The following is a 12,923-nucleotide window of genomic DNA, read 5'->3' as shown; positions in this document are numbered from 1 at the left end:
ATCCTTTGAATTAAATTTCAGAGTCTGTGCTGCCATCTACTGGAAAATTTATAACTTGTCATCCTAACTGAACTTTCGGATGGGTTGGTGAAGACGAAATCCCCACTTTTTTACTGCCATCTAGTGGAAACACGGCGGTACTGTGCGCGTTCACGCTAAGTGGGGTAGGCTTCAGCCAGGCAGTTGAAATTAGGCACAACACCGGGATGGTGGGTCGGCCGTGAAATGCGGCCAAATGGGTGAAATGCGCTATGCCGAACGGACTGCGACTGACGCAGGGTCGCAAAACGGCGCCGTGATATGCCGAAGGGGGCCGCGAAATTTAGAAAAAGACAGGGACAATCCCCCCACCCCACCCCACCCCACCCCACCCCACCCTGCTCAACAACTTTTGAGTCGGTTTCTATTTAAAATCCAGGGCCGAATTCTCTTCCTAGTCTGCCCCTGGTCACAACATTAAAACCACATGCCTAATATTTTGTAAATCCCTCTCGTGCCACCAAAACAGCGCCAATCCGCATCTCAGAATATGCTATTCTTCTCACCACAACTGTACAGAGCGGTTATCTGAGTTACTGCCACACGATTGGCTGATTATATAATCTCATAAATAAGTAGGCGTACAGGTGTACCTAATAAAGTGGTCACTGAGTGTATATCTTCTGCTTTAGTCTGTGAATAAGAAATATAAATTTTAGATTTCAAAACATTCCTTTTGCAAATTGAATAGAAGCCAGTAGTGGCCCCCACAGAGACCGGATCACAACATCATTGAGATGTAATCTGGGATCACTTGAAGAGACAGAAGTAATTGAGACAAACCAAATGGATAGAAGAGCTGTGGCAAGTTCCCACGAAGCTTGGATCAACTTATCTGCCAACAACTTTGAAAAACTGTGCGCAAGTGTACCTAGGAAAATTGGTGTTGTTTTAAAGGCATAGGGTAGTTTTTTATGTTTACTGCACTTTCTTTGAAATCAAATAATAGATAAAAAATATTCATGCCATTATTTTTTTGAAAACAACCTCACTATACAACATAAAACAACTGCCTTACATTTTTGCACAGTACTTTAAATAAAAATAATTTGCAAAGGAAAAAAGTACTGGCTGTACTCAGTCACAGCTTGTCTCGATTTTGTCAATGGAAACTATTTACTGTAACGTCTTGAACTAAATTAATCAATGTGGATCAAAATCCTAGTGAAATTCTCAGTGGATAAAAGTTCCGATGAAAAACTTTGCAAATGGATTGAATTTTGCAACCATCTGTGACAATAGCCTATATTTAAAGCTGTCTCCTTGTTTTGGTGGAAGGCTTGTCTGTGTGTTATTGGGGTGAGGGTTTGTAAGTGGATGGTGTGCTGATGTTTAACATACCCAGCTGTTTTGACTTACACATGTTGACCATCAACAAACTTTTGGATTGCACCTCAGAAAATGAGGACTCTCAAGACATGAAGGAAATACAGGTGCATCTCAATAAATTAGAATGTCGTGGAAAAGTTAATTTATTTCAGTAATTCAACTCAAATTGTGAAACTCGTGTATTAAATAAATTCAATGCACACAGACTGAAGTAGTTTAAGTCTTTGGTTCTTTTAATTGTGATGATTTTGGCTCACATTTAACAAAAACCCAACAATTCACTATCTCAAAAAATTAGAATATGGTGACATGCCAATCAGCTAATCAACTCAAAACACCTGCAAAGGTTTCCTGAGCCTTCAAAATGGTCTCTCAGTTTGGTTCACTAGGCTACACAATCATGGGGAAGACTGCTGATCTGACAGTTGTCCAGAAGACAATCATTGACACCCTTCACAAGGAGGGTAAGCCACAAACATTCATTGCCAAAGAAACTGGCTGTTCACAGAGTGCTGTATCCAAGCATGTTAACAGAAAGTTGAGTGGAAGGAAAAAGTATGGAAGAAAAAGATGCACAACCAACCGAGAGAACCGCAGCCTTATGATTGTCAAGCAAAATCGATTCAAGAATTTGGGTGAACTTCACAAGGAATGGACTGAGGCTGGGGTCAAGGCATCAAGAGCCACCACACACAGACGTGTCAAGGAATTTGGCTACAGTTGTCGTATTCCTCTTGTTAAGCCACTCCTGAACCACAGACAATGTCAGAGGTGTCTTACCTGGGCTAAGGAGAAGAAGAACTGGACTGTTGCCCAGTGGTCCAAAGTCCTCTTGTCAGATGAGAGCAAGTTTTGTATTTCATTTGGAAACCAAGGTCCTAGAGTCTGGAGGAAGGGTGGAGAAGCTCATAGCCCAAGTTGCTTGAAGTCCAGTGTTAAGTTTCCACAGTCTGTGATGATTTGGGGTGCAATGTCATCTGCTGGTGTTGGTCCATTGTGTTTTTTGAAAACCAAAGTCACTGCACCCGTTTACCAAGAAATTTTGGAGCACTTCATGCTTCCTTCTGCTGACCAGCTTTTTAAAGATGCTGATTTCATTTTCCAGCAGGATTTGGCACCTGCCCACACTGCCAAAAGCACCAAAAGTTGTTTAAATGACCATGGTGTTGGTGTGCTTGACTGGCCAGCAAACTCACCAGACCTGAACCCCATAGAGAATCTATGGGGTATTGTCAAGAGGAAAATGAGAAACAAGAGACCAAAAAATGCAGATGAGCTGAAGGCCACTGTCAAAGAAACCTGGGCTTCCATACCACCTCGGCAGTGCCACAAACTGATCACCTAACAGTAATTTAACAGTAATTTAAAGCAAAAGGAGCCCCTACCAAGTATTGAGTACATATACAGTAAATGAACATACTTTCCAGAAGGCCAACAATTCACTAAAAATGTTTTTTTTTTTATTGGTCTTATGATGTATTCTAATTTTTTGAGATAGTGAATTGGTGGGTTTTTGTTAAATGTGAGTCAAAATCATCACAATTAAAAGAACCAAAGACTTAAACTACTTCAGTCTGTGTGCATTGAATTTATTTAATACACGAGTTTCACAATTTGAGTTGAATTACTGAAATAAATGAACTTTTCCACGACATTCTAATTTATTGAGATGCACCTGTATATTGAAGACTAGAAATGAAGAGGGAGAGTTATAACATTCTCACAAGGTAAGAAAATGGGCAACTATGCAACTTTCTAATGTGTTTAAGAGGTTCATTGGTAAACTGAGAATGTGTATGTTTGTTGTAACACTGCCCCCCTTTTTGGCTCATAGGCTGACATCTCAGTTGAGTCTCACCCACCCTATTCCAGCCATTACCGGAGTCTAACATACTTTCCTTACATGCCTAATATCTGCACATTGTATGCATTCCATAGTTAAAAATCATTATAATAAAATATAATTGAACAACAAATAGTCAAGACCATCATTGTGTGTATGCATTATTTTGTGTATATGTTTTGCATGACAAGTAATTTTTCCAACAATTGTTTACAGACAGATTGTTTCACTTTTAACTGACTATATCACAATTCCAGTGGGTCAGATGTTAACTGTGCCTTTAAGCAGCTTGGAAAATTATGTCAAGCCTTTAGACAATTAGCTTCTGATAGGTGTACTGAATTGGAGGTGTACTTGTGGATGTATTTTAAAAGGCCTACCTTCAAACTCAGTGCTTCTTTGCTTGACATCATTGGAAAATCAAAAGAAATCAGCCAAGACCTCAGAAGAAAAATTGTGGACCTCCGCAAGTCTGGTTCATCCTTGGGAGCAATTTCCAAATGCCTGAAGGTACCACATTCATCTGTACAAACAATAGTTTGCAAGTATAAAACACCATAACCTGAAAGGCTGCTCATCAAGGAAGAAGCCAGACTACAGTTTGCAAGTGCACATGGGGACAAAGATCTTACTTTTGGAGGAATGTCCTCTGGTCTGATGAAACAAAAATTTTACTGTTCGGACATAATGACCATCGTTATGTTTGGAGGAAAAAGGGTGAGGCTTGCAAGCCGAAGAACATCATCCCAACCGTTAAGCATGGGGGTGGCAGCATCATGTTGTGGGGGCGCTTTGCTGCAGGAGGGACAGGTGCACTTCACAAAATAGATGGCATCATGAGGAAGGAAAATTATGTGGCTATATTGAAGCAAAATCTCAAGACAACCAGAAAGTTAAAGCTCGGTCACAAATGGGTCTTCCAAATGGACAATGACCCCAAGCATACCTCCAAAGTTGTGGCAAAATGGCTTAAAGACAACAAATTCAAGGTATTGGAGTGGCCAAAACAAAGCCCTCACCTCAATTCAATAGAAAATTTGTGAGAAGAACTGAAAAAGTGTGCGCGAGCAAGGATGTTTACAAACCTGACTCAGTTACACCAGTTCTTTCTGGAGGAATGGGCCAAAATTCCAGCAACTTAATTGTGAGAAGCTTGTAGAAGGTTACCCAAAACGTTTGATTCAAGTTAAACAATTAAAGGCAATGCTACCAAATACTAACAAAGTGTATGTAAACTTCTGACCCACTGGGAATGTGATGAAAGAAATAAAAGCTGAAAGAAATAATTCATTCTCTCTACTATTATTCTGACATTTCACATTCTTAAAATAAAGTAGTGAACTAACCTAAGACAGGGATTGTTTTCTATGATTAAATGTTTTTAAATGAGTTTAAATGTATTTGGCTAAGGTGTATGTAAACTTCTGATTTCAACTGTATATCACCTATAAAACATCATAGAGAAAATATCCTTGCAACTGTAGCCTTTGGCTTATTTTGGAGGGAATCCACAGTCTTTCTATTTTTGTATTTTCAGTAAAGCTGCTTTGGAATGTGTTTTTTTCCAAAGCCCTATGGAAATAAAACTGAATTGAAAATCTGGGGTTTTGATAATTTTAAGAGGGCTGTTTATAGCTGAATGTATTTCTAGCCAGGAGATACACTGGAAATAATTTATTCTGTATATACTTTTGCATACCTGCATAATGAGTTGCCATTTTACATTGGCTACAGGGGGGCATTTGACAAACTTTGAAGATTTTATGTATTTACTTGCTTTAAGATTAAATGATTAAGATTATTATATTTAAAATGACCCACTCTGTCCTTTTTAAGTATATTAATTATTATATTAGGAGAGGGAACTATCATACACCATAGGCACTTGTCTACTACATTTGGCATTTAAATATTGGCAAATCTTCAATTTACAAATACACAAACATAAAAATATAGTACAGTATGAAAGAAACAGATTTAAAAGACAAACAAGATAAATAATAGTAGTCCTAAAAACAATAAATGAGTGAAAGTTGGTCTAATGCAAAATACGTCAAAAAAGGAATTTCCCTCAAGTCTAGTTTTCCACTAGAAAGAGGAACATACACTGTATGTAAATGATTATTTCACCACTTTCTGTCAAAAACCAGAGTGAATTTGAAAAACATTATTTACCTTAGAATGCACATTCAAAACACAATTACAAACATTCAAATACTTGCGTTAGATCCATAAATTCCTGATTACAGTACCAACCACACTGAGAGCTGGAACTTTTTGACACCTTTACAAATCATGTAAATTAACATGATAGTTTTTTTTCTGCTAAAATCACTCATTAAGAGGCACTGAAATTGTTGGGCCTTTTGGATCATCAAATCGGTCCATGGTGCACAGCTGCATGATCATGTGCAGTCCATAGGTGAGAATTAGAACCATGAGAAGAGAGGTAAGCAGACCCATCCAAATCCCCGGAGCGAAGAAACCTGCACAATCGCTTGCATATGAGAAGTGTTCGCCTGTAACGTTGAATCCTTGGATCTGTTGAAAACAAATTACATATCACAGTCAGCCGACATTTAGTTGTAATTGATGTTTTTTTTTGTATTTCACTCTACTATGTAAATAATGCAGGGTGGTTGCAATCCTACCAGTCACTGCAATGCAATTAAACAAAAAAAAAAAAAAAAACAATAGTTAAAGAAATAAGTTCACACAAAAATGATAATTCTCTCATCATTCCATCACCCTCATACCAATCTCAAACTCAAATAACTTTCTTCTTCAGAACAAGAATGAAGATATTTTGATTAATGTATGAGGTGTTTATTTTTTCTTACAATGCAAGTCAATGGGGTCCAAAACTTTCAAGCTCCAAAAAACACAAAGGCAGCATAAAAGTATTCCAACTCGAATGGTTTAATCTATGTCTTCTGAAATCATATGATAGCTTTGGGTGAGAAACAGACCAACATTTAAGTCCTTATTCACTATAAATCTTGACATCTAGCCTGATTGGAACATAGTGCAGGCTTCAAGACAATGGGGTTGCCAGGGTCTCAATCCCAATGTCATACTCAAAAAGATGTTACATTTATATTTTCTAGTGTTCACTATCAACCTTCTGGTGACCGCTGTAAAATGTAAAATTAATTTTAAACTCAAGATTATACAATTTTAACCCGCATCTGAATTAAAAAAATAATCCGAATTGGGCAACACTTTGTATGGTTTGTGTATAGCACTTTGTGCATGAATCAAGTATGAGGAAGCGTGTAATCAAGTGTCTCGTGAACGCGCATAGGAGAGCTGGTGTGAAGTGAAGGTTTTAGTGAATACAGACTGAATTTTTGGGTTGATTCTTACTCAAAGCTATCGTAACGCTTCAGAAGAGGTGCATTTAAACCACTCAAATAGGACAGACTTTTATGCTACCTTTGTGCTTTTTGGAACTTAAACGTTTTGGACCCCATTGACTTGCTTTGTAGGGGGAAAAAAACCAAACACATAATGCATTCTTCAAAATATCCTTGTGTTCCGCAGGGGAGTTTGGAATGCCATGAGGGTGAGTAAATTATGAGTTAAATAATTCTGAGTGAACTATCCCTTTTTATGTATGACACAATGATCACGGTGCACTTTGTTAAAGTGAACTATGCAATTTATTTGAATGTGTAGAGACAACTCTAAGTAAACCATTTGTAGGTTGATTTCCCAAAAGAGAGTAAACACTATGGCTCTGTGGCACTGGCAAAATTGCTCTGCTTGTTGGAGCAGTCCAAAATGTAAACTTCTGTTCAATTGATGGAATGACGTGGGCCAGGACTACCTATAATAAGCTGATTAGCTGCGAATTGACTTATTTGGCCAAAAAAATAAATAAAAAAAAACGTCACTTTCATCAAATTCTAGAAACAAAATCATAAAGCATTCACAATGTAGTAAAACAAATTAACACAGTTCAAAACTGATTCTTTACAGATGCCAAATTTGCAGAGTTCCTTTTTTGAAAAGTAAGCCTGGCTAGGTCACCAATTTGTAACATTAGTTTATTTAGGTATTAGCTAACTGTTACTGTTAGAAATTACTTTACATCTGGTGTCACTAAGTGCACATAAATGCCATACCTCACCTTTAAAGTGGAAATGTGAAGCTGAAACTTCTGCAGCACTAATGTCTCCAAGCAGAATTGCTAAAATAATGTCTGTTTTTTAACATGTTTTCCAACCTCTCCCGTCTGCCATCATTGGTCTGAAAACAGATAGTCCAACCCCCAACTCACACCATTGGTTTAGCCAATGTTGCCAAGTCTGGTTGGCCAGGATGCTCAAACAAACAGAACAATGTCTTGAAAGCAGGTCAGCGCCACAATGTTTACACTTTAAGGAAATCAGCCAGCAAATGGCTTACTCATAGTTATCTCTGCAAATTAAGCTGGGATAGAATTTAAACTCTAAACAAATTACACACATCAGCTTTATTAAACAAGCCCTGAGATCAATCTTTCAATGACAAGAATATGAAGTCACCAAAAAGGATATGCAATGCAAGACTCATTTAAACCCTTTCCAGTCACTACCATTTTAGGACCCATTTATTCAATTTTTTAATTATATTATGACTTTGTATTTCTTGAGTTGTGCGCCATCTGCAGGACAGATGATGCCTTAAAAGCCCAGGTGTTGCTTGCTGAGAGCACACGCTCTTTAGAGCTTCTTCTGTTTGTGCTTGGCCGTAGCTTGCATTGCTTTAATTTGTTTGGTAAATGTTGTATTTTCAATTCAGCTTTATTTTCTAAATATTCTGTAACACAAATTAAGTCAATAAAACAAGGAACTCGATGCAAGCTTGTGGACAATGGAATCATTAACAAAAGGAAGCGTCTAAACACCTCAGCTGACCCAAGAAGTGACTAATTATAGGAATTTTACTTGTAGTCACTACAACCATTATAAAGCGGTGCGTTACAACAGTACCTGAAAATCAGTGAAAGACAGTCTCCACTGGGAAGCGTTGTCAGTAAGAGTGCGAGGCACCAGCAGGGCGCTTTCAGAGCTGCTCACGTTCTGACAGTGGAAAGAAAACTCTGCAGGAGCATAGATACCACCACTGCCGTTAAAGATCGCTGTCTGCCCATCATACTCTAGCACCACCTGCTCCATGATAGCCCAGTTGCGAGCAGACACAGGAAAGAAGATCTTGCGCATAGAGAAGCTAGAGATTTGGGGAAGCATTAAAGAAGATGAGCAAGATATTTTTTCTCATGGCACAGCATGCACATTTTTAGTGAAACAATTTTAGTGAATACTGTACTTAAAATCCACAAATTATGTACAGTGGCTGCCAAAAAGTATTTGGAAATTTTTTGGACACTTAAGTCACACTTAAAAATATCTAAACGTCATTGCATTAGACAGAAAATATGAAAACAAGTGGCATCTACTAACAAATGAATTTAGAACTTTTCTCAGAACATTTTTTTTTTTTTGTATTTAAATAAGTTTTATTTGTATAGTACCTTTCATACACAAAATGTAGCTCAAAGTGCCTCATGCTTGGAAGTATAAAAACATCGAATTCAGAGAAAGTAAAACAAATCATTGCAATAAAAATGAAAGTATAAAGATTAAAAAATAAAATAAAGTGAATTAAAAAAAATGTAGGGAAATCAAAATTATAAACATACAAATTGAAACTTGATAATCAGTAAAATAAATAAATAAATAAATAAACAGATCAATGAAAAGCTAGTTAAAAAAAGATATGCCTTCAAATGCTTTTTAAAAATGTAAATATATTTTTAGTGGATATATAGTCAGTTTCCCTCAAGTTCACATTGGTGTCCTAGCAGAGTAACCACATGTGTAGTTCATCACATTCATTACATTATTTTATGTAATTATGTATATATAAACACAATACATACAAAAAAGTCTGAACCAAACATACTTTGTGTGATTTTTTTTTTTTTTTTTTTTACACTTTTCAGTGTGTTTGTGCAATAAATGATACTAGCTTTGATCTTTGGTTATTTAATGCAATGATTTTCAAGTGTGACTTATAAGTGTCCAAATACTTTTTGGGGTAACAATATGTCAGAGAAAGTATACTGATTGTGTATTGAATACTCACATAAGCCGCAAGGATCGAAAATTCCGAACATTTTGGTAATTCAGAACGAGTCTGAAAAATAAATCAAAATGTCATCCTTCCACGATTAACATATTGAATAAAATTATAAAATGCTTGATAATCTCTGAACTGTGCTTAAAAATAACACTCGCTACATTCTGACCTTGAAAGTGTTTCATTGCAAGTTGAGCCAGTCAAGTTGGCAGAAGAATTAAAGGTCTCTGGGCCCAAATCAACCCACTGACCCTGAGCGTAACTAATGCTGAGGGTGTCAGCCCAGAGTAGGATGCATGGTTGTCCTTCTGTGTTCTTGAATGTAACTGGAGGTTTCACAGATGGTTGTAGTGGAGCCTGAAGTAACGATCGACCCACAGAACTTCTGGCTGATATTGGAGTATCCTGAATGACCTACAGAAGATGCACATATGACAAAAAAAAATATTTTCTTTATTCTGTTCATATGAATGTGATGAACGTAAACTGATTGATATAGGTTTTCATCAAAGCTGTGATGTCCTTTGATGTGTGAACTGCAGGGGAACAAAGTGTATGAGAACAGAGCGTTGTGCAGTACACACTAGCATTGTGATTACTTACTCTAGAGGGCTTCAAGCCAGTGTATACAGCAGTGTAAGGCACAGCATGAGAATTGAACATGTCCAGAATGTCTCCAATAATCTCATCTAGCAGGGGAAGAAATATTAGATGCTACAGAACAACAGTATTGAAAAAAACTCAAAATCAGGTCAAAAAGAATTACAATAATCACCATCAAACATGACCAAGAAAGAAATGCAGCTACTCACCATTACTCAAGAGCAATTTCTTTAACTCGGCACTGCCATTTTATACAAAGTGAACCCAAACACAACAAAAAGAATAAGTTAACATGCTACGGTTATGAGTAAAACTTTATTATTAATAGAGTTCATCTTCATTTTAAATGCAGTGTCTTGCAATTAAGCATTCAGATCCTTGACCCATTCTTTGATTATAGTGAAGTAACACAACATTAGTTAACATAAACTAACAATAAAAAATACTTTTACAACATTTCATGGTTTATGTTAAAGAGCACCTATTATGGTTTTTAAACATGCTTAATTTTGTTTTAAAGGTCTCATACAATAGATTTACTTGCATCCAAGGTCAAAAAACACTTTAATTTGCAGCATTACCTTTTTTTTCCCCAATGTGTCAAAAACGACTCGTTCAATGATCCGTTCTAAAGGATTCATTCTAAACTCCTCCTTTCAGAGAGCCTACTCTGCTCCGATTGGTCTACCACTTAGTGTCGTGTTTGAGGGCGGGTCAAAGCTGTTCGTGAGCAGCAAATGAAGACCAGAGGTGGGTTTTTTGTTACCAAATTACGTAGGTTAGTACAGGAAGTAAGTCTGGAATTACTAACGACTCGTTTCAGGTGTTCAGAATCGGTTCTTTCTTTTGGGAGTCAATAACTCCATTTGTCATGCACTTTGATTTTTGAAACTTTGCAGACTTTTTTACATTTACAAACAGCTATATAATACACTACATGAAAGGTAATATTAGAAAAACCATAATAGGTGCTCTTTAATTTCAACACATAACACATTTAAAAAAAAAAAAAAAATTTAACATTAGGGATGCAATGATATTAACATTTTTAGCTGATACCAATACTGATTTTAACAAAGAACTACAGGCCGATACTGATATTTCAGATTACTTTTTTCCTTAGGAATTTCGCTTTAAACATTTACAAAGAGGTACAAAAGCTTCTTTACTGTTCTAACAATAAATCATTTTTATTGAACATAGATTGGATCTGTTCAACACATGACCAGACAAAATTATAAAGAGAGCCAAAATGAAAATTAAAAGTGCTACATGTAGTATCATAAATCATAAAAATGTAATCATAAAATGACCATAATATGTCATTAGAGATTTAGGAAACATGCCAAGTTGAAATACTGGCTTCTCCGATAACAATGCTACAGCCAGTATATTCTACTTTGAATTTTCCATTCTGGGCTGGAATTTCTGTTTATGTTTTGGCCTGTGTGATCCCGCCCACTGCCCATTCACCAATAGTATTTCGACACCACCGGGTTGCCAGATTTCAACAAGTTTGCAGGCAACAACACTGCGTGCTGCAGCCATGGAAGCCAGAAGCCAACAAATTCCACCCGACCTAAAAAGCCTCGCCATCCATCTAAAAACCACCATGACCAGAGACGTAGTAAAACAAGGATAAATACTGGAGACATTTTCAGTTTCGCTCATTCCTGCCTCGTTCATTCTGGCAACCCGCACGAGCTTCAAGTCTGGGGCGAGGCAGACAACTCTCCGATATTTTGAATTTGGACTGCAGTACCCATTTCAAATGCTTGTTGTCAATCTCACATATAGCACCTTTAAATAAATGATTAAAAGATAAATACGATTAGAAAGAAAACTAAAAATGATAACATGATGATTGATATGAAAAAATACATATTTTGTACTTCTAAAACATTTTTGCACAGTTTAAAACAACAGTACTCACATTTTACATGTACAGTATGTACTGTATATGACAGAACATTACAAATTCATCCTACACATATGTTGGGCAATTCCACAGAAACGTCAACTACATAATGGAAAAATAAAAAGTAACCAAAGGAGGAAAAAAGCCCTTTCAAATTCTGTATTATAGTGGTATAATGGATAATGCTGTCACGATCACTAGAGGGCATCGCTTGCTCACACAGCGCTGACTGAATTGCTGAATGCAGATTATCTTTTAAAACACAGCCTTTTAAGGTTTAGTAATCACTAAGGACATATTGCAATTTCAATCTTAATTTAATCAATCATGCAGCAATGATGGATATCATACATATGTCTCAGAACAGTCTACTGTGTCAAACCATTTTGGACGGTTTTCCTATTGCCACTTTCACAACGGTCCCATCTGGTTATGGTGCATTAATGTGAGAGCAAGAAAGAGTAAAAAATAAATACATGGTCTTAGAAGTGCCAACCCTCCTACATATTGTGGCTATATTAATTCTGGAGTGTGCATTTTAATTTACATTGTTTTTACAAATGTGTGACTAATTGATTATAAATAAACCATCTGATTTTTATATCTGCGTTTTCATGCTTCTAACCAATGGTTTTAATTTGGTCAACAGCCGATAAATATCGGCAGCCAATACATCGTTGCATCCCTAGTTAACATTAGTTAATAACATTACTACCTAAAAATGAACAATATTATTTTTATCAATTAACATTAACCAAAATTAATAAATGCTGTAATATTATATTGTTCACTTGTTAGTTCATGATACCCAATGCATTAACTAATGTTAACAAATGGAACATTATTGTAAAGTGTTACCATAATAATTTTGGCATGACATTGTTCATGTAAACAAATATAAAAAGGCTGTCTGTATTAAATCCCAGTGGTGCAGAAGCTTTATTAAAAAATAAAACAACCCCCCTCCCCCCCAAAAAACAAACAAACAAAAAAACAGGAAACCAATAGAGAGCAACAGTCTCATTCCGGAAGAAAAAATCCAATAATTTTCTCCACAGACAGATT

At 36.5% G+C, this 12,923-nt stretch overlaps 1 protein-coding gene across 3 annotated transcripts in view; it reads right to left on the bottom strand.

Moving 5' to 3' along the window:
• The window catches only part of LOC127419036 (V-type proton ATPase subunit S1-like), a 691,126-nt gene that overhangs the window by 674,515 nt on the left and 3,688 nt on the right, over positions 1–12,923 (bottom strand). For 2 of the 3 annotated variants that reach the window (XR_007893595.1, XR_007893594.1), the window contains exons 5-10: positions 10,150–10,181; positions 9,941–10,026; positions 9,507–9,751; positions 9,344–9,394; positions 8,188–8,425; positions 3,844–5,752 (exon numbers count right to left, since the gene is read on the bottom strand). Coding sequence is in view for 1 of the 3 variants with exons in the window: in XM_051660069.1 (XP_051516029.1) it covers positions 5,543–5,752; positions 8,188–8,425; positions 9,344–9,394; positions 9,507–9,751; positions 9,941–10,026; positions 10,150–10,181 (862 nt within the window). In the remaining 2 variants the exon portion in view is untranslated. Of the gene's footprint in view, positions 1–2,939; positions 5,753–8,187; positions 8,426–9,343; positions 9,395–9,506; positions 9,752–9,940; positions 10,027–10,149; positions 10,182–12,923 lie in introns of those variants that run through there. The other variant, XM_051660069.1, reaches the window with a different exon arrangement.

Source organism: Myxocyprinus asiaticus, chromosome 28, assembly GCF_019703515.2.
Source record: "Myxocyprinus asiaticus isolate MX2 ecotype Aquarium Trade chromosome 28, UBuf_Myxa_2, whole genome shotgun sequence".
NCBI classification, from domain to species: Eukaryota; Metazoa; Chordata; class Actinopteri; order Cypriniformes; family Catostomidae; genus Myxocyprinus; species Myxocyprinus asiaticus.
Note: the sequence above shows the minus strand (reverse complement) of the source record. Positions and strands in the feature narration are given on the sequence as shown.